At 38.6% G+C, this 25,870-nt stretch overlaps 2 protein-coding genes across 3 annotated transcripts; both read left to right on the top strand.

The window, feature by feature from the left end:
• Positions 1 to 14,470: 14,470 nt before the first annotated feature.
• LOC133649716 (uncharacterized) lies at positions 14,471 to 18,756 on the top strand. Of its 2 annotated transcripts, none has more exons than XM_062046369.1 (2): positions 14,471 to 14,592; positions 15,929 to 18,756. In XM_062046369.1, exons 1-2 carry the CDS (start codon positions 14,579 to 14,581, stop codon positions 17,196 to 17,198), a joined length of 1,284 nt encoding a protein of 427 aa, XP_061902353.1. In that variant the 5' UTR covers positions 14,471 to 14,578; the 3' UTR covers positions 17,199 to 18,756. The 2 variants fall into 2 exon arrangements, with proteins under 2 accessions (XP_061902353.1, XP_061902354.1); XM_062046370.1 differs by having other exon boundaries at positions 14,498 to 14,730.
• A 3,064-nt stretch (positions 18,757 to 21,820) lies between these two features.
• Positions 21,821 to 25,087, top strand: LOC133649715 (uncharacterized). Its single transcript, XM_062046368.1, has 11 exons — positions 21,821 to 22,272; positions 22,362 to 22,436; positions 22,542 to 22,568; positions 22,687 to 22,877; positions 23,080 to 23,197; positions 23,351 to 23,442; positions 23,558 to 23,635; positions 23,727 to 23,801; positions 23,900 to 24,041; positions 24,245 to 24,315; positions 24,985 to 25,087. The coding sequence occupies exons 2-10, from the start codon at positions 22,381 to 22,383 to the stop codon at positions 24,249 to 24,251; spliced, it is 786 nt and encodes a 261-aa protein (XP_061902352.1). The 5' UTR covers positions 21,821 to 22,272; positions 22,362 to 22,380; the 3' UTR covers positions 24,252 to 24,315; positions 24,985 to 25,087.
• The last annotated feature ends 783 nt before the right edge of the window (positions 25,088 to 25,870 follow it).

Here is a 25,870-nt window from a genome sequence, read left to right as displayed (position 1 = left end):
GTTGCGATGTTTGAAGACTTTATTTTCAATAACATCGAATTGTTGTCATTTTTAAACATTCGTTGTTAGTGTTTAAAGTGTTCATCGTAACCTTACTCTCAAAAAGCACGAGATTTCAGCAAAAATTGGAAAACAAATACTGTATGCTTTACTTGTTTTTTACCACACGGACTTAAAAGTAGACATCATATGGCAGTAAAAGCGCATTCTATAAACATAAGCTTTTTTAGAAAGTTACACAATGTGTTAAGGTTTAATTTTTTCCATAACAATAAATTGCAGTTTTAAGAATTTGTTATCAATGTGTACAAGTGTTCTTTGTAACCTTACCCTAAAAAAGAGCAGGATTTTAACAAAAAATTGGAAAACACAAACTGTATTGATGTTTTACTTGTTTTATACCACACAGACTTAAAAGTAAATATTAGATGGCAGTAAAATCACATACTCAGAGCTCCTTTTCAAATTAGTACTGTTTTAGTTAATTATAACTAATATTACTAATAATTGATTATAATTACAAAAAAAAACGCTACCATTTTGTCAGTAAATGAGAGACGATGAGAGATTATCATCACACTTCAACAGCTTCGTCATGTAAAAGTCAGCATTGCTAAATCAGCATTGCATATCAACCTTGCTAACGAGAACATGATCTTAATTGTTTTACCCTGGATAAATAAAGGTTAAATAAATATATGAATACATGTAAACTAGAAAGTGAAGACACTGTTGTGTTGCCAAATGTTTATATACTACAAGGCATAGTGCTGTAAACATGAACATGAAGTAGGTCTGAGCTAAGCAGGAGAACGACAATCGTACCGTTTGAGCAACAAAGAGTTGATACAGTATATTGTTACATGCTGATGTGCTTTGTATACTCTAGAAGCAAACATAAGTATTGATTAGACAGTTGACGTGTGCTTTTGAGTGCCGCTCAGGGACTAATTCGATAGGCAAAAATTACGCTGTTGGCCAAATTATGCAAGAAAATTGTAGTGTTTGCACAAAGTTGCAAGGCGTGATTAGCAGAATATGCGATATCGCAAGTTCATGGAGTGACTGAGTAATAGAAAGATCTATTATTATTATTATTAATATTGTATAATCTCACTAAATACATTAAATGCCTTAACTATAATTAGAATACTATTTAAAGTTAAGGTTAAAGTACCAATGGTTGTCACACACACACTAGGTGTGGTGAGATTATCCTCTGCATTTGACCCATCCCCTTGTTCCACCCCTTGGGAGGTGAGGGAAGCAGTGAGCAGCAGCAGTGGCCGCGCCCAGGAATCATTTTTGGTGATTTAACCCCCAATTCCAACCCTTTGTAACTCAATTTCAATTAATAGTAATTATAGGTATTTTCTATGTCCATGAGCTAAAATCTTTTTGATGTGGCAGCTAAGGGCTGAAATGGTACAAATTTCAATCACCTTGTACTCTTTTTTGTAGTATAAAGGTATACTTCAATAACCAAATAACTCTTAAAACATGTACTTTAAGGTACAGAAATGTTCTTGTCTGGTACCTCAATTTTTAAGACTATATCCAAGTTTTAATTCCATAGTATTGTCCCTTTAGAAGATATAATAAAATGGTTGATGAAATGTGAACTCAGAGAGAGAGAGACAGAGAGAGAGAGAGAGAGAGAGAGAGAGAGAGAGAGAGAGAGAGAGAGAGAGAGAGAGAGAGAGAGAGAGAGAGAGACTAGTATATCATTCCAAAACTAAAGTAAAGTAAAAAATAAAGTAAAAACTATACTTACCCTCTGAAGACACCTGACAGCCAAGTAATTAATGTGTTTGCAGAGCTCTACTGTCACCTAGTGGCATTTTATAGATATTGCTGGGATTTATAAAGCCTTATTTTACTGTATATATTGTTAATTGACTGTATTGCTTATTTGTTACTGAGCAGATTTGTTCTGCCGTTATGCCTTTATTTTGACATGCGCTGTGGCACTGTGTAAAGGGAACTTTTGTGTACATACATGCTTTTATTTTGACATGCACAGTGGCATCAAAGAGCCAGACGGCCATGTTACAAATTTGACATAGAAGAAGCTGGTGGCCAGGTTGGAAATCAGTAGTGATGTGCGATACACCGCTGATTTTCTTTCCAATTTCATACCGTTGAGTTGTGTTGAGTTTGAGTTTATTTCGAACATGCAAGCATACAACATGATACATCACAATTTCCAGTTTCTCTTTTCAACATGTTCGAAAAGGAGTAGGTAAAAATTCCGGCTAGAATTGGCAATACCAATCCGATACCAATACTTTGTGCAAATATAGCTCATGTGTGGGGTGAAATTGAAAAAGCAGTGCATTTGAAATGCTGTTGCTCTTGGGGAATCAGCTTCAAACAATCTAAACATGGAGATAAGAATGATACCATTATTCTGCACTGACCTCGTTGTCTTATTTATATTCAACTCTGTATGTATGCAGTGTCTCCAAACAGCCTTCGATAAGAGGATACATACACTTGCTGTTTTAGAATACTGAGTGACTCATTTTAATTGCCAGTTTGCAATGGCAATTGTTTTGTATTATCTAATGACACCTAGACTATGAATTATTTAGGAAAATCAACCTGGAAAACTCTAGCTTTTTTGTCTATGTGAGATTACTGTAGTGTCATATAGGCCTACTGTTTATTTTATATTTTTTACTTGCTTGGGGGATAAGAGCCCACCCCCCACCAAAATCGGCCGCCGCAGGACCACCCAGCACGGGGCCACGGGAACGACCCGAAGGGACCCCAACAATGGAGATGGAACAACCAGCAACCGCCCTGTCGAGTTCCCCCCCCCCCCCCCTGAGGGAGGCGAAAAATAAAAATAATATTAATTTAAAAAAAAATTCAATTTAAAAAATTTAAAAATTTAAAAAATAAGAATAAATTAATTAATTAATTAATACATTTACAAAAATAATAAAAATTAATAAAATAAAATAAAAATAAAATAAAATAAATAAATAATTTATTAAAAGAAGATCACGGACATGCTGACACACAAGGTCACTACCCCAGCAGCTGGCCGACTCATTTATCAGAGAATAATTGATAGTGTTATTTACAATATGAATGTGTGTAATTTGGCGCTGATCCAAATTAGGATTGTTTGGCTTTGGCAAAGATCTGAAGATCTATGCCACAGTCAATATTAAAAGTTACACAGCTGGATTCTTGAAAGGCCAATCTCCAACAACAAAGATGTCAAACTCAAGACCCCCGGGTCTTGAAAGCCTGCGATTAATGTGTGTCAGAAAAATACTTCATCTTTCTTACTAAACATTTGTTCTTTCAATTTTGACAGAAAATATGCATGTACTGCATACTATTGCATGTGTTTTAACTTTGATATTTTCTCATCATGCACATATTACAATATATTCTATACATGTTTTTGTTCAAATTAAAATAAATACTTGAATGTCTGCTTGTCAGTCTGACTTATTTCAAAGCAAATTATCCGTTTATTATCACATAAGTGTGATGTGGCCCTCAATCAAAACAAGTTTGACACTCCATTTCTGCGGTTACTAAAATATTCTGCAAGACCTCTGTGTCAAGAGTTGTGTGTATTTTTATGTTGCTAAAAGCTCTGAAATTGCCACAATGACCCTAAGTGATTTACAGTGCATTCACTTTTTCCACATTTTGTTATGTTACAGCCTTACTGCGAAATAGATTCCTTCATCATCAATTCATTCATGATGACAATGTTTAGGCTTAGGGGTTTTTTTTCTCCAATTTATTCAAAATAAAAAATAAAAAATTCACATATACATAAGTATTCGCACATGTACATAAATATTCACAGCCTTTGCTCAATACTTTGTTGATGCATCTTTGGCAGCACTTACAGCCTCAAGTCTATGATGCCACCAGCTTGGAACACCTAGCTTTGGCCAGTTCCGCCTATTCCTCTTCACAGCACCTCTGAAGTTCCATCAGATTGGATGGGAAGCATTGGTTTCCATCCAGGATGTCTCTGTATATTATGATTTGACGCTTTGACATTGTTCAACACGAGTATCCAACATTGTGACAACATTTATAAGTCAGAGAAGATGCAATTTATCATAGGTCACCTTTAAATGGGTTCTTTAGCAAGGGTGTTCCAGCTCCAATGGCACCCTTATGGTGACATGTGATAATAATTTCTCATCGGTTTGGTTTTATCCTCTGGTGAGTAATATTGAGAAAGACTGAGCCGGGTGCACTTTTTAAACTTGTATCCGGATTCCAACACTGCCCTCTCCAACTCACGTTTCTGTAGCTCCCTACACCAGCAACACACCACTTCCTTTTTAACCAATTAAAGTTAAAGTAAAACCACACTAGGTGTGGTGAAATTACCCTCTGCATTTGACCCATCCCCTTGTTCCACCCCCTGGGGGGTGAGGGGAGAAGTGAGCAGCAGGGGTGGCTGCGCTCGGGAATCATTTTGGTGATTTAACCCCCAATTCCAACCCTTGATGCTGAGTGCCAAGCAGGGAGGTAATGGGTCCCATTTTTATAGTCTTGTGGTATGACTCGGCTGGGGTTCGAACTCACGACCTACCAATCTCAGGGCGGACACTCTAACCACAAGGCCACTGAGGAAGTTTTTAGGCAATTAGGTACATTCATGAACATTGGAACTTTGAGCATCAACATTATAACAAGCATGTTGTTACAATATAATTAGTTTTCCCTCTCTTTCTTGCAGAGCCCCCTAAACATGTACAGTTGCAAGTCATTTTGTTTGTAAGCAGTGTGACTGCACCTTTTTCCAGATATTCATCCAAATGTTATGTTTTGAGGAAATTGTATGAAAGGTGCATGAAATTGTATTCATGCACCTTGATCCTGATAACAGTATCTTAGTTACTGTTACAACTAAGCCAGTGTTGACTTTTGCACAGTTTACTGGCACACAATGAACGTCTGCAAAGGCCCCGGGGGCTCCCTCACCATAATCTATATCATGCTGCTCGGTTGTGCATTGTTGTCACTCATCTGTGAAGTTGTGTGGGCAACTGGTTGCTCTCCAGCGGCGGAGATCATTGCAGTTTCCTTATTGTGTTCTAAATATGATTGGTTATCCAATGCATCAGCAGTTTCTTTGTTGTTTTCGTAAGCAAAGAGAGAAAAACTGGCTGCTCAGCTGCCTTCAATGGGGATTGTGCCTCTGGGCTTTCCCTTGTCTCTCCACTCTGAATGAGTTGAGAAAGAGCGACTGCAGAAGCATTTGAAGCATCCTCGCCGTGTTAAATAATAGAGTGGTCATCCTTGTTTGCTGTTGTGGCGCCAAAAACACAGGTGGTCCAGCTGGTTTTACTTGTTTTATTCCCACTACATTTTCCTGTGGGTGACCCATGAAAATAAACATAACTGATTTAAACTCTAAAATTATGCATTTAAAGTAATGTTATGCTAATTTTGTCTTTGTATGTGGTCTCATCATTCGGGTAAGCATAATTTAGTCCAGTGGTTCTCAAACTTTTTTCACCAAGTACCACCTCAGAAAACATACTGTACCACCATAATGATCAACATTAAAATACAGTAGCATAGTAGGCCTACGTATCCATTAAAAACAAATTAATAATTTTGGTCACTGTAACATTACACACAGTTTGAACACTAACACAGTGTTTGAATATTTAATTAGGTGATTCTTTTTTTTTTTTTTTTTTTTTTTTTTATAATGTCCTGCCCAGCTTCTCGGGCAAATCATATTGCAGATGTAGATGCCCATATCGGCTGTTCAGATTTACTTTACAAAAGAGAAGTGTAGGATACTTCTCTTGTTGCCTTACATGTATTTTGACTTTATTAAATGTATTTATATAATCATTTGGTGCAGCCGGGCCGGAGCAGGAGGGGATAGAAAGAGAGAAAAAGGAAGACAGAGGGGGGAATTGTGGGGACAAGAGGGGGATTAGACAGAGAGACAAAAACAACAACAGCAAACACAACAACAACAACAACAACAACAGAGCAACATCAGCAAATACGACATGTACAAATATGATGGTAAAAGTAATAGCAAATAAGCAGTTAGCGAAAATAAAAAAAATTATACAGAAATGACAATGAGCATTATTACACTAAAAATGGAGCAATATGAATACCAATAGAAATAGTGCTATTGATAATAAACAATACCAATACTTTACCTTTATTATCAACAATACAATTGTTCAAATGCAACAATACATATACGTAATGATAACTTGAGATACGAAAGAATGCAGAAAAATGGAGGGGAAGAAAGAGAAGCAACCTACATTAACCTTGTAGATTGTTATAGTAACAATAGGTTAAGCCAGGGGTCACCAACCTTTTTGAAACCAAGGGCTACTTCTTGGGTACTGATTAATGCGAAGGGCTACCAGTTAGATACACACTTAAATAAATTGCCAGAAGTAGCCAATTTGCTCAATTTACCTTTAACTCTGTTATTATTAATAATTAATGATATTTATCTTTGTGGAAACACTGATCATCTTAATGATTTCTCACAATAAATATATATAGAAACAGATAAATATCAATATGCAACACTTTATTTTTATATTTTCTCTAAGTGCACATTTTTCAAATTGAACATTTTCAAATGATCACTTCTAAGACAGTCTTGTGAAATCACAATATCCCATTTTAACTAGCCAGCCACTAACATTTTTTAACAAATCATGAATTACTTTGCACCATGTTTGTACAAATAATAACTCATGTAAAATACAAAAGTAAACTCTCAAATTTTTAAATCATGTCACACTTTGAACTGGACACCAAATCTGTTATCTGTTTCTTTGTCAGTTAGTGGGAAGCCTGGCATTGCATCCTGTTAACTAGTGTGTTGTACTCTGGTGTGTAACTTGACACTGCAACTCTGAGTGAGTCTTGCAGATGTGCATCAGTGAGGCGTGTTCTGTGTTTGTTCTTGATGAAGTTCATGTCAGAAAAGGCTGATTCACAAAGATAAGATTTTTCCTCATTGTTTGCGGAACCTTCTTAATCTTTTGGACATATTTTCACAGCAATCTGGCCTTAAGCTTAATTATGATAAATGTAAAATGTTAAGGATCGGAAATCTAAAGGGAACGTCCTTTCGAATGGAATGCAAAGTGCCTGTTTTGTGGACAGATGGACCAGTTAACATACTTGGTGTTGTTGTCCCAGAAAATCTGGAAGATCTAGGCTCAGTAAATTATGATAATCGACTAAGAAAGCTGGACAAAATTATGCAATTATGGAAAGGGAAATCCCTAACCTTGTATGGTAAAATGTCTATTGCCAACACGTTAATTATTCCTCAATTTATTTATTTGTTTTTGTCATTACCAGCTCCATCACAAAACTTTTTTAAGATTTATGAGCGGAGGGTCTTCGATTTTGTCTGGAACGGCAAACCAGAAAAGATTAAAAGAAAGGTTTTGTACAAAGAGTATGAATATGGGGGCCTGAAACTTCTCAACCTTGAAGCGATGTGTCTGTCTTTAAAAGCATCAATTGTTCCAAAGATGTATTTAAACATTGAGTGGTACACAAATGTCCTGTTGGACAAAAAACATGTACTATATCAAAAGAAATTGTATCCTTTTTTACAAGTGATCCCCTCCCAGAGAGTCTGCTGGGAAACATGGCGGGGTTCATAAAGGAAACAATCCACTCATAGTGGTGTTTTCAATTTTATGTGCCAGAAAAAAGAGACGATATTTTGCAGCAGTTAATATGGATGAACTCTAATATTGTAATAGATGGAAAGCCTTTCTTTTGGAAAAATATGTTTGAAAGAGGAATCATTTTTGTCAATGATATTATCAATGAGAATGGTAAAATTATGAAGTATGATGAATTTAGAGCTATGTATGGTAATGCTTGCTCAAGCTTTTCATTTTATCAACTAACTGGAGTAATTGGGAAAAGATGGAAACAAATAATTAATTATGGAACTACTAAATTATTAGTGTGTAAACTTCTAATAAGAAATTCTAGTTGGCAAAAAGGAACTAAAATAAATAGAAAAATATATAATTTTTATTTAATAAAGAAATCTTTGAAGGCTGCCTCATACAACACAAATGTAAAATGGGAGGACTTTTTTGACTGCCCGTTGCCATGGGATGCCATATTCAAACTAATCTATAAAACCACTATCGATGTGCAAAATCGTTATTTTCAAATTAAAATTATTTATAACTTTTTACCCACAGGGAAAATGTTAAAATTATGGAATATGACAGAGTCAGATGATTGCCGATTTTGTTGTCAGGAGCCTGAATCCACCCTGCATTTGTTTTGGTATTGTCATATTGTGTCTTTGTTTTGGGTGGAAGTTGAAAAAATGTGTTTAAAGATTGGTTTGTTTATGAAGCTTAATGTGGTTTCTGTTATTTTAGGAGAGTTCATTGACAATCATGATTTAGTCAATTTAATTATAGTACTCGGTAAAATGTTTATTTTTAAGGCCAAAAACAGATATTCACTTAGTATTACTTTCTTTAAAACATTTATTCAGTATTTTCTAACTTTAGAAAGTTACATGGTTGAAAACGATAATGATGCCAAAAAACATTAAAAAAAAGATGAGAAGCCCTCAAAGGCTTATTTTGAAAGTATAATTATGTTTATAGATTATATGATATCTGTTGTTGTGTTTCCTAATTTGAGTGACCTGGACATAATCTGGACTGTACATAAATGCTTATTTTGAAAATGTAATTTTGTTTATAAATTATATGCAATCTGTTGTGTTCCCTAATTTTTTTCTGTGTACATGAATGAAGGTGTGTGTTGCTGAGTCCGACTTGGACATTATCTGGACTTGGCCTGGTTTAAAAAACCCTTTAAACAAATCTAATTTCATTGACAACCTGGTCTGTTGAAGATAAGGCACTTTTTTCAAAAATAAATTAAAATAAGATAAATAAATAAAAAACATTTTCTTGGATAAAAAAGAAAGTAAAACAATATAAAAATAATTACATAAAAAATAGTAATTAATGAAAATTTTAGTGGACCAGCAGCCTATACAATCATGTGTGCTTCAGGGACTGTGTCCCTTGCAGATGTGTTGTCTATGTTGTGGGAACCAGAATATTGGTAGCAGAAAGAAATAACCCCTTTTGTGTGAGTGGGTGTGGATGAGTGTGCATGGGGGAGGTTGTTTGGGTTGATGCACTGATTGAAAGTGTATATTGTGTTTTTTCTATGTAGATTTAATTTAAAAAAATAAAAAAAATAAAAAATAAAAATAAAAATAAAAAAAAATTTAATTTTTTTTTTTTTTTTTTTTTTTTTTTTAGAACAGGCCCGCGGGCGACTCATCTGATCCTCACGGGCGACCTGGTGCCCACGGGCACCGCGTTGGTGACCCCTGGGTTAAGCTTTGTCAGTGTGCCATGTGTTATACCCAGTTTACCCTAGGGCAACAACGTTAATATATGTTTGATGAAACGGGATTATGTGCATGAGTGTATGTGTGCATATGTACCTGTATATGTACAGTATGTGTATATGTGTGCTTGTACAGTGAATGTATATGTACAGTATGTGTATATGTGTGTACAGCGAATGTATATGTACAGTATGTGTATACAGTATGTGTGTTTGAACAGTGAATGTATATGTACAGTATGTGTATATGTGTGTTTGTACAGTGAATGTATATGTACAGTATATGTATGTGTGTGTTTGTACAGTGAATGTATATGTGTAGTATGCGTATGTGTGTGTCTGCACAGTGAGTGTATATGTACAGTATGTGCATATGTATGTTTTTACAGTGAATGTATATGTACAGTATGTGTATACAGTATGTTTGTATAATGAATGTGCGTGTGGATGTACGAACTTTGAGTGTGTAAATATGTACTGTATTTATTTGTATATGTATGTGGGAGCGTTGGTACCTATGTATGTCTGTATGTATGTGTGTGAGTATATGTGAATTTGCATGTACAATACATTTGACTCTCAGTGTGTGCGAGAGCCAGAGTACGACCCCAGCCTCCCAGAGAGCCCATCCCACAAACAGTAGGTGTGGTGCCCAGGGAACCAGGGGCCACCGCCCCCACACAGCCAAGCCGGACAGCGACAGGAACCCCAGAGCCTGGCCCACCGCGCCGCCCACAAGGGTCAGCAGCAGGCCGGAGACAGACACACCCGGCAGAGGACAAGGCACGAGAAAAGCAGGGGGCAGCCAGACCCCAAGCCAGCGAGAGACCACACCCCACACGGACAGAAAGGCGGGACGCCCCGCCCGAGAGGCCCGTAGACCCCCCGCAACCAGACGGGAAGACCGCCCCCGCCCCACCGGCAACCGGGCCCCCACGAGCCCCCCCCCCAACCCCGGAGAGCGCGGCGAGGCCAGCCCACGGCCACCCCACCCAAGCCGGCCGCCACACGACCACCCAGCACGGGGCCACGGGAACCACCCACCCCACCCGCAGGGACCCCAACGATGGAGATGGAACAACCAGCAACCGCCCCGCCGAGGCCCCCCCCTGAGGTAGGGGAAATAAATAAATAAAATAAATAAATACATAATAATAATAATAATAATAATATTAATAAAATATATTAAAAAATAAGAATAAATAAATAATTAAATCTATTTATAAAAAATAAAAAATAAAAGAATTAAAAGAAGATCACAGACATGCTGACACACAAGGTCGCTACCCCAACAACTGGCCGACTCGCAGCACCTCGGAATACCCTGCAGCACCAAGCTACCACAGTAGACGCAGGGACCAGACCCAGCAGGCCCCAACCAAGACGGGCACCCGGAAGGGATGGACGGTGGGACCCAGGAGCTCCAGACACGCAGTCCGGATGCAGTAGCCTGAGGCGCCGACCCCCACCAGACAGGCAGGCCCAGAACTTACCCCCAGAAATATACATCCATACATGCATGCATGCATGCATGCATACATACATACATACATACATACATACATACATACATACATACATACATACATACATACATACATACATACATACATACATACATGCATGCATGCATGCATACATACATACACACACACATACATATACATATACATATACACGGTTTGTCAGCCCCGACAACCACCAAGCGCGCGCGCTGCCACCAGTCACGACATCAGCCACCCCCCTGCACCAGACCCAGCAGCCACGGGCGCCCACACCACAAACAAACGGCAGCAGAAACAGCAGCCACAACACCCCCAGACAGCCAGCACCACCCAATCAAATCAAAGTGATCAAAAAAAACCGCGACCGGCAACCACACGCCAACAGGATCACAGAGACCAGCCAGCGCCAGCCCGCCAGCAAGCCCAAACGCCAACACGCAAACAAGAGACACCAACACCCCCCCCCCCCACCACCACCACCACCAAAAGACCCCAACACCCCAACCCAAACCCGCACAAACACACCACCGCCCAAACAACCGAGACACAGTATCCAGACCAGACACGGACGCCGCGCCGCCACCACATCTTGTCGCCAACAGAGACCCCACAGCGCAAGGTCGGGCCACACGGGCACGGACCCCACCCAACAGGAAGCGAGACCCACGCGACGCCACACACAAATAAATAATAAGATTAAACAAAAATAAGAGCTTCAGTTTCCCTGGTAGTGCAGTGCTATTAATCTGACTGAGGCCGTTAGCCGTGTCCTGCCGCAGTTGTTCAAGTTGCTGGGTATCTCTGAGATCTGCATTATACCATCTTCCGAGGATCTTGATGGACTTCTCTAGGAGTGTTGGAATTGGTTCATCGCTGATGTGGAACCGCTCACCTGTTAGTTGGCCTTTTATGATGGAGATGCTGCGTGACTTGCTTGGCTTAAAGTCCATCCGTGCCCATTGAATGTTTTCCTGGATTTTCTGCAGCAAGCGTCTGGTGCATGGTTTTGTTGTTGTAATGACTGTCATGTCATCTATAAAGGCTCTAATTGGCGGAAGACGTAGGCCATTCTTGGTCCTCTCACCTCCCACTACCCACTGGCATTCTGATTTACATTTCGACAGTCACATCAAATCAGTAACAAAATCGGCCTACTATCACCTCAAAAATGCTCATGTCAGCTCAAGACTTAGAAAAACTTGTATGTGCCTTTACTACCAGTAGGCTAGACTATTGTAATGGTCTCCTTGCAGGTCTTCCCAAAAAAACTGTCAGGCAGCTACAGCTTGTTCAGAACGCTGCTGCTAGAGTTCTAAAAAAGACCAAAAAATGTGAGCACATTACACCAATTCTTAAATCCTTACATTGGCTCCCTGTACATCAGAGAATTGATTTCAAAATCCTCCTGCTCACATATAAAACACTACATGGTCTAGGGCCGAAGTATATCACTGATATGCTCCCACTATATAAGACCTCTAGATCACTAAGACCTTCTGAGACCAATCTGTTAGCGGTTTCCAGGGTAAACTCAAATCAAGGGAGAGCATCATTCAGTCACTACGCAAGTAATAGCTGGAATAAACTTCCTGAAGATGTCAGACTTTCCCCAACTCTGACTACTTTTAAAACTAGACTGAAAACTTTTATGTTCACCTTAGCTTTCAGCTAAATCTTTTAATCTTTTAACTTTTTAACGTCCGCACTGTTTTTATTTTTACTGTCTGCATTTTAATTTTGCTTTTATTTTCTTTCATTTCACTTTGTTGTCTGTGAAGCACTTTGAGTCTGCCTTGTGTATGAAAAGTGCTATACAAATAAAGTTGCCTTGCCTTGCCTTGCCTTGGGATGCCCGTATGACCAGCTCCATTGCCCTGACGAATGCCAGAGGGGAAACTGTGCAGCCCGCCATGATGCCAATTTTCAGATGCTGCCAGGAGGTGGTGTTGCCCTCAACTGCTACACAGAACTGGAGATCCTGAAAGTAACTCTTGACCAGTTCAGTGACTTGCTTAGGTACACCAAAGAAATTGAAGGCCGTCCACAAGATCTTATGAGGGACTGACCCAAAGGCATTGGCAAGGTCTAAGAACACCACAAGTAGGTCTCTCCGTTCTTTTTTGCAGTTTGTATCTGGTGCCAGATCATATTGGCGTGTTCCAAGCATCCTGAGAAACCCTGGATCCCAGCTTTCTGCACCGATGTATCAATAAAGCTGTTTCTTTGCAGGAACGTAGAGAGCCTCTGGGCAAGGACACTGAAGAAAATCTTCCCCTCTACATTCAGCAAGCTGATCTAGCGAAACTGGCCTATGGATGACGAGTCCTTCTCTTTGGGGATCAGGATGCCTCCTGCTCTTCGCCAAGCTTTCGGTATCACTCCCTTCTGCCATGCTACCTTCATCAGCTTCCAAAGGTATCTTAAGACTCTGGGGGTGTTCTTATAAAGCCTATACGGGATAACATTGGGCCCGGGTGATGATGCTGATCTTGCCTGCTTCACTGTCTTCTCCACCTCGCTCCATGTGGGAGATCTTATGTCCATTTGGTGTTCAGGTGCATGAATTGGTGGCATGTCGGGCAGGACAGTTACTGGCTCATGCCTCTGGCCGTAGGTGTAGGTCTTCCTCAGGTGCTCCTCCAGGTCTTTTATGGGCACTTTGAGGCTCCCACTCTTCTCTTGCTCAAAAAGACCTTTGACAAAACTGTAGGGATTGCTATAGAAGAGGGGGGACTTGTCCGTTCTTTCCTCTTGCGTTGTCGTCTGAGGTGCTCTGCTCTTCGCAGCTTTGTCAGCCGTTGCTTTATTTCAGCCTGCAGAACTTCAATACATACAATATAAGACTTTTTTTTGAGTCAGTAAAACTTAATACATATATTCCAGTAAGAAATAGTTATCCCTTCCACATATATTTCCTTTTATTCTTGCAATTTTTTACATTTTGTGATATTGCTGATTGTTCAATAGTAACAAAATGTAAACAATAATAATGTTATTTTTCATGATTGTACGACTACTGTTTTGTAAATTGAAATAGTATGTATGTTTTGTTTGTAATCTTCTGTTGGCCATCAGTGTTATTTAATTATCTGATTTCAAAACGGTCAAATTATAAAAATAAACAAGATCTACATAAAATTATCTTCGCTAGATTTTTCATCCAGTAATCATGATATTAAAATTACCACAAATAAAGGAAAGAGAAAATTTAAAAAACATGAAAAGTGTGAAAGAAATAAAAAAGAAAGCCCCTCGTTCATACTTGCCAACCCTCCCGTTTTTAGCGGCAGATATTTCCCCCCCACCCCACCAAGCCCCGATATTGGAGGTCTCAAGGTTGGCAAGTATGCCCTCGTTATACATTCATAACTTTTTTGTTTTTCTTTGTCATCATTATATATTTAGTTTAGAAGAAGAAGAAGCACTATGTTTGTGTTTTGAAAGGCACTTGTTTAACTTTTAGATTAGCAGCAGCTGTATGTAGGTTTTATTTTGAAAGGTACTTGTTTAACTTCTAGGTTAGCAGCAGCCGTATGTGGGTTTTATTTTGAAAGGTACTTGTTTAACTTCCAGGTTAGCAGCGACACTGGCCAAGCTAACAACTGTACTGTCAGTACGATCGCTAATTGAAGTTATGATTAATTAATTAAATATAATTTGGGTTTATGAAGCAACAGGAGTAAGTACTGTTTTTTTATATTTTGTGTACGTTCTGGAGCCGTCGTGGGATGCTTAGTTGTAGTTATATACGCAAACAATGGCGGAAATAAGCTGATCTTCAGTCCTGTTTTTCCTACTCACTGACCGCAAAACATTAGTAAGTTCTTGGTTGTTACTGTTTGTCAAAAAGTATACTTTGTTGTAATTCGACCTGTAAAGTACACGAAATGCTTATTCTGTGCCAGTTTATTTGTGTGGGCAAATGTCAAAGAATGTTAAAAATCAAGTGTGTATTATAGATTGTCAATATGGCCCAAAATATATATCGCGATATATATTGCATCCTCCTGCGATAGCCATATATAACGATATATTGTTTGGCATATAAATCATAATAGTACCATTTACAAAGTTTTTACAAAGGCTCCTAAATTAGCTGTATGCTGTAACGTGTCATTTCCTGTATTGTGTATTATTTTGTCAAAACTATTATCAATCTACTTGATCATTTACTGTTGATAGCTGATAACTTTCTGTTATAACATGGTTCTAGCTACACTTCTGTTAAAATGTTGTAAGAACTTATTATTCTGTTGTTTCAATATTTTCCATTAGTTTTGTGACACTACACGTGTTACTGATACTTAAAATTCAGTAAATTATTCCATTTTTATCACAATTATAAACACAGAATGGCGATGTAACAATATAAATTAAATATTTGAAATGATTTAGCACTGATTTAAATATTCTGTTGTTTGCTCTTAAAATCCTCCTGCGTCCAGGGACTTATTCCTGAGTGTGTAAAACATAACAAAAACATCAAAATGTTTTTGGATAATAAAACATAACACTGTAACCACTGTAGTAGTGACCATATACTGATTCTATACTTGGTATCATCACTGTCGAAATGTGTATTGGTCCAACCACCTTTGTTTACATTCAAGAACTAATCCTTCGGTTATCTTACGGTCTGTAGTTTATCATGTTAAGCTAATCCTCGTCCTCAAGTAAAATAATACTTGTAGTAAACAGTTTTTTGGCCGCCACAGAAGCGAGGATTGCTGACTTAGAAGTGACTTTGCACTGTGGAGGAACGTGAGCCGCTAGCGAAAACGCTACATTTCGTTGATGATGCATTCAAATTTGCAGGGCAGAGCTAGAATCTGCCATCAACATGCCTTATACAATACAACAATAGTATTAAAAGCTCTTTCTTCAGCCACATATATATTATTTTATAATGTTTACTGTCTATATCACACAACGCTAGTGAGTACTTGCTGTCTTTGTAGTAGTAGTAGTAGAGGACAATAGCTTGTTTTGTGACATGTGTGTTTTTGTACTCTTAGACAGATGCCATCAAGAAACCATCTTGAGAAAGTTGGAAGAAAGAAGAAGAAGAAATGGACAGAGGAGGCTATGGAACGTGCACTGATTGAGGTGAAGTCTCGTAGATGCACTGTAAGACAGGCTGCAAAGCAGTTTGGCGTCCCAAAGTCATCCCTGGGTGACCGGGTCAGTGGACGAGTGACACCGGGTAGCCGCAGCGGTCCTGCTCAGCTTATAACATCCTCTGATGAGGAACTGTTGGTGGAGTTCTCTTTATACATGTCCAAGCATGGGTTCCCACTTACTAAGCAGCAGCTGGTGTCTTTTGCATCTTCCATTTACAAGCGTCAACACAGGAGGGTCGCCTTTTCTAATCTGGGCCAAACCTGGTGGCTCAATTTTAGAAAACGACAAGAAAAGAATATTAGCATTCAACTCGCTGATGGTATCATCCGTGGGCGAACAGTTCATGTCAGGAAAGAAACAGTGGATCATTTTTTCCACTTGTTGGAAACTGTGGTGGAAGCTCATGCATTAGGAGACAAGCCTCGCCAGATGTGGACCTGCAGCGAGATGGATTTTCATCTGGCTCGTAAAAGGGTGCTTCTTCACAAATCAACACCAACGTCCAGGGACTACATCTCTGTCCTGGCTTGCTTTAATGCCGCCGGGAAGGACATTCCCCCGTTTATTGTCTTTTCCAAAGCATACCCAGGAGGGGTTTGTTACAAGACACAAGGACCACCACACGCCCTTTATGGATGGTCAGACTCGGGATGCGTCACCTCCGACCTTTTCAAGAAGTGGTTCCTCCGACACTTCCTTGCGTACGCGCCCAAGGAGCGTCCGCTGCTGCTCATTTTCGACGGACACAAGTCGCCCGTGAACCTGGAGGTGGTGGAGGCAGCTCGAAAGGAAGACGTCCTCCTTCTGTGCCTGCCGCCTCATTGCTTGCACAACCTGCAGCCCCTCGATACCGGCCTGTGTTCACTCGTCAAGCAGCGTTTTTCAGCGCTCTTAGGTGACTCGAATGCCGCCAACGCTACTCTCTTTGCAGTCACCAAGAAGGACTTTACGGGTGTGTTCAAGGAGGCTTATCGGGTGGTTGAAGAGGATGAGGGGGTCAAGATAGTCAAGGAAAGTTTTAAGAAATGTGGCATTTACCCTGTGAGCCACTTTGCGGCGAATGAAGCCTGTTTATTGTCACCACACAGCGTGGACCCTACAGAGGGAGCAGCATCAGGGCAGCATGTTGTCCGAGGTCTCCATGCTCCTGGATCCTCTCCCTAATTTAACAATCTCTGTATTCCAGCATTCACACATTAATATTCTAAATATTATTCTGCCATATTTTTGTCTGCCTTCTTCTCCCACATTTTTCATCTGATTAAAAATATTCCTCTTTGAAAACACTTATGGCGATGCCCCTGGTAGACAGAAAAGCTTAAATTGATATTATAAGCGGTGAATTATTATTACAGTAATACCTCATTACCTTTTTCTATGAGAAATCATGTAAATTCAATAAATCTGTTCCAAATCACATCTTATGGAGAATAATTATAGTTTTACATACAGAAAACAATGCAAAATGTGTATGACTGGCAACTAAAATTAACATTTGACTTAACTTTTACCGTTATTAAAGGCTCATGTTAGCAAAGACAGAGCGGGAGGAGGGCAGGGGGGAGCAGCATAAATGCACCTGCATACTTTGTTACAACTTTTTCTGTTTTGAATTCAACAGTGTTCCTCACCTTCTTTATCAAAGTGCTGCACTCGCAACATTCTTTTGCCCCATCCGATTTTTTTGAGGGGGGGACAATCGATTCTGCAGAATGATACACGGGTAAACCGACTAGTTTATTAGACCCAACGTTTGGCTAACAGGACTGCATACACTGTAATTCTGCATTGTAACATTGTAACCGTAATTAACTGTAAAAACAACTTATCTGATGTTACAGCACATACTTGTAACTTTATTATAATTAACTATAATTTATAATTTTGAAATTACAGCATATGCTTGTAATGTTATAGTAATTAACTAAGATCTCATTGCAGTTACAGTAAATAACTGTAGATTTGGTCCACAGTAAATTACTATACATTTTACTGTGAAAGTAATGCAATTATTAGCCAGTAATTTGCTGTGAATTTACAATGAATATTTTTTGTGTTCGAAAACCGGGGCAAACTGCACTGTGCTGTACAAAACCACAGAGAGAACTATTTACTTGTGTGCGGAAAAAGAATATGTATAGTTGTGGGGAAATGGCAGACAACTTTGATTTGGTTGTTATTAGTTCACTTTTTGCCCTTCATCACATAATGTCTCCCAAGGGTAAAGCTCTTCTGATGGCAGTGCGACAAAGAAAAACCATCATGCATGGTGGTGAAATAGAACATTGTAAAAAGGTCAGAAATGGGAGAAATGCTGATGAACATTGGTCACAAGTTTGGTCTAAACTAGGGCTATTTACTCAGTTCAAAACGTGGGAGACTTTTTTTTTTTGCAGCACATTTCTTAAAACACTTTAACGCTTCTGTTGGATAGAGAACATGGAACAGTGTAAGCACATTGGTATATCCTAGCATTGACATTTTTACCATCTGTAGGCCTGTAGTGGGCACTTGCATTTTACATAACAAGGATATTTTGTCCTGAAATTTGTAACTCGGATAAAATAAATAGCCCAAAGACAAATGTTCACTACAGAAAATGTTGGTTCTGATAATAGTAAAGGGATAAATCTGGTAACCCGGTCTGTAGCTTTCTGCAAATGTGGCTCCTACAACAATTCAGTTGAATAGCTCTGGTCTAAGCTGTTTGTGGCCATCATCAATGAACATGTGAAAATAATATGTTTTCCTATGCAACTAAGCCTTGTAGTGGTGTCATTATTCTGACTTCCTTCTCCCAATTATCCTGTTTCTCTCTTCCAGTGTGCAAGAAAGCCACAGGGTTAAAAATGTTCTCTTTCATGAAAAGCACACTGTAATTCTCACAACATTGGCGGTTCTGGACCTAAAAAAGTATGTCTCCAGGTAAAATCCTGCCTCCCCCAAAATAGACACAATAGTGACTTTAAGCTTCTTTTCTAACAATGCTTAGCACATTTTGGAGTATTCACTTTCGGCTCCAAAACGTGTGAATGCTCCAAAATGTGGACGTCTGCTCGTCACCTACAGAATAAATGTATTAATTAATTTGCTAATTTAATTTCACATTGTCATTTTGGGTATTGTGTGTATACAAACACTCATGTATTCCATTTTGGGAATAGGGCTGTAATGTAACATAACAAACTGGGGGAAAAGTTAAGCACTGTGAATACATTCCAGATGCATTACATGTGTTTCGGTACCATCTTCATCCTGAATCACAATATTTACATGCACAATTTGAAGGAATTATCAAATGTCTGCCAGGTGCATTGTTGCAGGTGGTTGCAATACAACTAAAGAAGGAGTCAGTCTGCATACATTTCCAAATAAGGAGAATATTAGGAAAGTATAATTAACTTGCACAAAACGAGACTGACCAAGCGAGAGGGGTATCATTTTCAGCAACCATTTTAATCATTCTGACTTTTAAAAAATAAGGATTTTGGTCGGAGTTTGGATGGAAAAGACGTAAAGATTTAAGTCAAATGCAATTCCAAAAATCAGGAGCACCCTTGAAGGTAGAAAGGCTGAGTCAGAACCTGCAGAGAAACTGTGAAGAGCAGACTCGCTGATCAAAACGAGAGAAAAAGAAGGTATGTCGCTTGTATTTTATTTTGCGTCCTCTTCTACTGATGTTTTCCTCAAGGGTAGCATGCCTTTTTGCTTTTGGTGATCCAGCTGACATCGTCCTTAAAGGAGGTTCGCACCTTGGTGGTAAGACCTGGTCTCTCTCAACATCTGGAACACACACACACACACATACTTAACAGGCCTGTCGACAAAGATTACTTTTGGACATGCTTCAGAAATCCTCACGTGTTCACCCTGGTAAGATTAGATTTTTAAGGTTTGCACCAAAATATGAAAACAACTCATTCTTCTTATTAACATAATGTTTCAGAGAAAAGATAATTACAAGTTGTATGTGAGTTGAGGTTGTGTGTGCATCTCAGGACAAAGTTGATGTTACGTTACTCTCATTTCTTCTTACACATGCTTGCTTTTCTCATTTTGTTAACATTTTAATCTGCCCTCAGTTTTTAATCTTGTGTGATCAATCTCTCTGGAGATGTGCCCACACCAATTACTTTGCTCAGATTATTAATACTGTGAAATTAAAGCAATTGGGATTTTGTAACAAGCCTCTCCACCACCCTACATATGAAATAATAACGTGTGTGTGTTCTCACCCGGTCAGGTCAGTTATGTGAGTGTGAGTCAAGCATTGTGATGTTGATGTAGGTACCACTAGGATCCCACACACCCACTTGCTGTGAATTCCACCCCATTTTAATCTGAAAAACAAAATGTCAACATTGTATTGACACTCCTTAAACAATATGCAAACCCCGTTTCCATATGAGTTGGGAAATTGTGTTAGATGTAAATATAAACGGAATACAATGATTTGCAAATCCTTTTCAACCCATATTCAATTGAATGCACTACAAAGACAAGATATTTGATGTTCAAACTCATAAACTTTATTTTTTTTTTGCAAATAATATATTATTTGCAAAAAATATATATAGCATATAGCAGAAGACTGCTATACGGATCCGCCTTCAAGTCGCCCAACCCGCGTTACTGTCACGTTCGTTTTGGCTCCGCCTAGAGGATACAGCTCCGCCTCTACGATATTCCACATATTTCCACCTGCTTGAAACGAAAGCGTATTACTTTATTGTCAGTGTTGTTTAGGCCCAGGTCGCTAACGTTACTGCGTCAGTCAACAACGTAACGTTAACGGAGTGGAAACAGCCGTTCTTTGCCATTAATATGAGTGTGTATTATTTATTTCTTTGTTCTTTAGTGGAGCTCGAGATCCTGTTTACTGTGGACTAGCTGTGTGTGACGCCATGTTGTTTTTGTTTACATTAAAAAAAAGGTATGTCTATGTGTTTTTTGGCATAGTTAATTGTAGAAAAAAATATAAAATGAGGTGATGTGAGTGGGAAAAATTGCTGCACATATTAAGGATCCTTTTTCTTGATCTACATTTTTGTTATTTGCTGATGTATATATTTTATATGCTGTTTTTTATTTAATTAATTTATTAGAGACTATTTTATGCTTTATTTACCTTTTTATTATTATTATTTGATTTACTATTATTATTATTATTATTTCCACATGTAAGCATAAATAATTGATCATATTAGTACATTGTTTGATTGCTTTGCTTAATGCATTCCATTATTTAATTCCACATACTGATATACTGAAGGTCTTAAGTGTTGTACGTGCGTACAAATGTTTTAAATTACATTTCTCTCTAAGATTATTTTTCTCCTCTTTTTTTGAGAAGAATTGTTGTATATTCTTGGTTAGCAGGTTATAGTTTGCTTTGTTTATAATTTTAGCTGTTTGCAAATTCCCTCTGTCGTGGAATTTCAGTATCTTTGATTCAATAAATAAAGGATTTGTGTGTTCTCTATATCCAACATTATATATTATTCTAACTGATCTTTTTTGTAACACCGTTAATGAATGAAGTGTACTTTTGTAATTATTTCCCCATATTTCTACACAATAACTCAGATATGTAACACTAGTGAACAGTAGAGAATATGAAGTGATTTTTTGTCTAGAACATGTTTTGCTTTATTCATTATTGACGTGTTTCTTGCTACTTTATGTTGTATATTTTTTACTTGAGATTTCCAGTTCAATTTATCATCAATCATTATACCTAGAAATTTGGTTTCATTTACTCTTTCAATTTCTATTCCGTCTATTTGTGTTTGACTTTCTTTTCTACTGTTACCAAATAGCATTATTTTAGTTTTACTGAGATTCAAAGATAGTCTGTTTTTGTCAAACCATCTTTTTAATTTGTTAATTTCTTCTGTTATTATTTGTATTATCTTCTGTGTGTTCTCTCCTGAACAAAACGCTGTTGTATCATCCGCAAATAATACTAACTTTAAATCTTTTGTAACTTTACAAATGTCATTTATCTAGACATTGAATAATTTAGGTCCTATATTGATCCCTGAGGTACACCACAGGATATATTTAGCGTTGTAGACGAAACCACCACATTAATATTAAAGATATGGTTAACATTCTTAGTGCTAAAGATATTCCCCTCTCCTTGTATCCCTTCTCCCAGCTCCACCGTCTCGCCGAGTGCCAGCAAGAGTCATGAGTACTTGTCAACTCGACTCCTCAACTGGAGATAACTTTCTAGGTAAAGACTGATCTCCAAAATAATATCTCAGCATCCAGTAACCATGGTTAACAGATCACAACCATTTAATACCAATTTATCTCCCTTAGCACCTCACCATGGGGAAGGATGTATTCATATGCCTTCACCAGCACATGCATTAAACATGCAGAGAGTTACACAAGGTAGGGACTGATCTCTGTATACACTACACCCATAATTTCAAACCCTACTTTACGATTGAGCTGAAGTTCTGACTATTATGACCTGTACTTTTACCTTTCTTATAGTTCTTACCACCTTGGGGCACCATTCAGGTAAAATCTCAGCTTATCTTACTTGCTTATTTGTATACACTAACACCTGTGCATGCTTTTGTTCACGTTGTTCCTTTGACGATGAATAAATACCCCTTTTCTTTCTTTCTACATTAAGGGTGCCTTTTCATCTGATTAAATTTATAATGAACAGGGACATTGCGGTTGTCCCAAGTGGATGGTATGATGATAGGATGGTTTTCTGGCCCAGCTATAAAAACACAGACAGAATTGAAAGGGCCGCTTTAAATGAGGAGCAACATGAGCCAAACTGGCCAAGATTTGACGTTTCTGTTGTCCGAACTTGTGGTATGCAAATTCATAATCTTCTTGTTTAAAAATAACGTCATAGTTGCTTCTCTTTATGCTTGGAATAACCTATTGTGTCTATGTTCTGACCAGGTCTCTTGTAAGAGAGAGACCTGATTTATCATCATCAATAATAATAATATTCTGTTCAGCTCTACAGCTAATTTGAAACTCATGTTCATTTTAACGTATTCAATTTTAGACAACTACAAAGACGCATTAAAAATAATACAACAATATGGAAAGGGCTGCAACACCTCAGACCTGCAATCTGAGGCAGAGAACGAGGAGCTGCCAGAAAAAAGGAACAGGAAGCCAGTGTAAGTGTGTTCCGTCTTGTTTTTGTCATGTTTCTACAGTAATAGGAAGGTTATTTCCGGTAGCATTCAAAAATAGACCAGAGATGCTTGTACTATATGTATATTTGGCAATTTTGGTATTGCAATAATCCTAATGATATGGTTACCCAACAGCCATCGTCTCGGGGACTCAGATGATAGCGAAGAAGACCCGGGAAATAGTGACCTCACATCTCTGGGGTTGGCAAGCCAATTGCACAGGCAGAGTAAGGAATAATCTCTTAACATTGAAAACAACAAAACCACCACATTAATATTAAAGATATGGTTAACATTCTTAGTGCTAAAGATATTCCCCTCTCCTTGTATCCCTTCTCCCAGCTCCACCGTCTCGCCGAGTGCCAGCAAGAGTCATGAGTACTTGTCAACTCGACTCCTCAACTGGAGATAACTTTCTAGGTAAAGACTGATCTCCAAAATAATATCTCAGCATCCAGTAAGACATTGGTTAACAGATCTCAACCATTTAATACCAATGTATCTCCCTTAGCACCTCACCATGGGGAAGGACGCATTCATATGCCTTCACCAGCACCTGCATTAAACATGCAGAGAGTTACACAAGGTAGGGACTGATCTCTGAAATATTAGTGTATAGATGGCCCCTTGGGTATTACCAGTCATGGTTAACTGATGGCTCTCTCACAATGCCCACCTCACTAGGAACGGCAGTCCCTCCTCGACTCCCTCCACCCCCCCTCACCAGCAGCCCTCAACATGTGGCAGACAGAGGAGCCTGGATCCAGCCTGGCCTACAGGCCAACATGGCGAGGGGAAAGAATGGCCGACAACATTTCCTGCTCTGGTGAGCAATAACTGACAAATACCGGATGGTCATTCTGTGCCACAAATTTTGGAAAAAGTTCAAATTCACAAGCAATCACATATTTTCTTCAAACTTTGTCAATAACTTTTGTCATTAACTAAGGTAAATAGCTAATGTCAGGATTATGAGTAATGAGGATAAACACTGAAACATGTTAATTTTATACTGCTGTTTGTCAACAGCGCCTGAGGTAATCCACATCCTTAGCCTGCTGGAAACTATTAAGCACAACCAAGACCAGCTGATTGCGAAGGTAAACTTCTTAAGCCTTGAATAGATCAATAATTCATAATGACATTGATTTTGATTCATTATTATTTTTTAAAGAAAGAAACAGCCTACGTGGCAGCTTTGTGTGATTAGTGTAAACATTGCTACATTTTCTTGTTACATTTCACCTGTTTGCTCTTTAAATACCACTTTTAATGTTTTTTATTTATTTTGATCATATTTTTTAAAAATGTGCCCTGGGGCCGTTAAAAAATGACCTGCAGGCCGCAAATGGCCCCCGGGCCACACTTTGGACACCCCTGGCCTACACGAATACAAACATAGAATGATAGTACAAATACAATAAGAAAACAATGTCAACCTCCCAAAGTTGGGTTATGGATATTTATTTATGCCCCCAACCCCCCGCCGCCATCATCCAACAGAGCCAAACAAGTACTCTGATCAAGGAACCAAATAACGATATTGTTTAAACATTTTGGATGTCTTGCACACCTATACCCTGATCACAAATTCATAGTTTACGCACCTTATTTTAACCACCTCCAGTAACTTTAAGTCAAGTTTTTTTTTTCAAATGTAATCTCCTTAATACCTATCACATATTTTGTATTGTGTAAGCGTACTTGGCTATGGATGCTTCCTACCATAAACATAAACGTATCTGTCTTGTAATCTTGTTTGATTACAGGTGCTGTGAGTAAAAATGTGTTGACAAGGTCAGCCACGGACGCTGAGGTCACCAAACACGCCATCAGGTGGTTCAACTTGGCGGGGGATCGGGCAACAAGGAGACAAGTCCCGCTTCCACCTCCTCAGGAGGAATAGAGATGTATATGTATAAATAAACAACCTTTTATTGGACTTCTTGTCATTCACCAGTTATTCATTTTCTGATATGTTAGCTGTGCATGGAGCAGCGTTTCCTTGAAGTTGTAGCCTAATAGATTAAATATGTATATTTACTTTTTAAATATATATTATATATATTTACTTTATAGAGTGAATTGACCATTTTCTGTTTCTGCCTATTGACAATATTGTTTGTTTAAAAATACAAGGCAGTGCATATGTAAGCATATATTGCTGTAGTAGGGCTTAGTGAATTTTTTAGTTTCCTATTTTATCCTACAGCAAGAACAGAAGGGATTTTGAAAATAAGATAAAGGGGTCCAAAACGGCCAGATGAGCCAGGGTTTTTATGAGTCCGTTGCGGAAATAAGGCTTTGATCATGGGTGCGGAGCGCATTCAGCGCGCCGCCACGGCGGATCCGCTACCTGCCGCCGTGGCGGATACGTTCCTGAGTGCAAATGGACGCCGATGCTGGTCCGTTTCGCGGTTCCGTTCCGGAAAGCGCGATACCTGCGCGGGGGATCCGCCGCGGAGTGTTTTTGCTGTGTGTAAACATGTTTACATTTGTGGTTTTCCCCATATGTCAGTTTTCTGCCATGGTGTGTTGCATTTATGTACAATATTTATTATGTATATTTGTTGTACATGTTTGGCCTCTCATTCGATACACTCAACAAAAGTGGCTAATATTTAGAATTTCACAGCAAAGTTTAGCCACCAGCAA

The sequence above is a fragment of the Entelurus aequoreus genome, linkage group LG05 (assembly GCF_033978785.1).
Source record: "Entelurus aequoreus isolate RoL-2023_Sb linkage group LG05, RoL_Eaeq_v1.1, whole genome shotgun sequence".
Classification (NCBI taxonomy): domain Eukaryota; kingdom Metazoa; phylum Chordata; class Actinopteri; order Syngnathiformes; family Syngnathidae; genus Entelurus; species Entelurus aequoreus.
The sequence above is the reverse complement of the archived record's forward strand: the minus strand, read 5'-3'. Positions and strand labels throughout refer to the sequence as shown.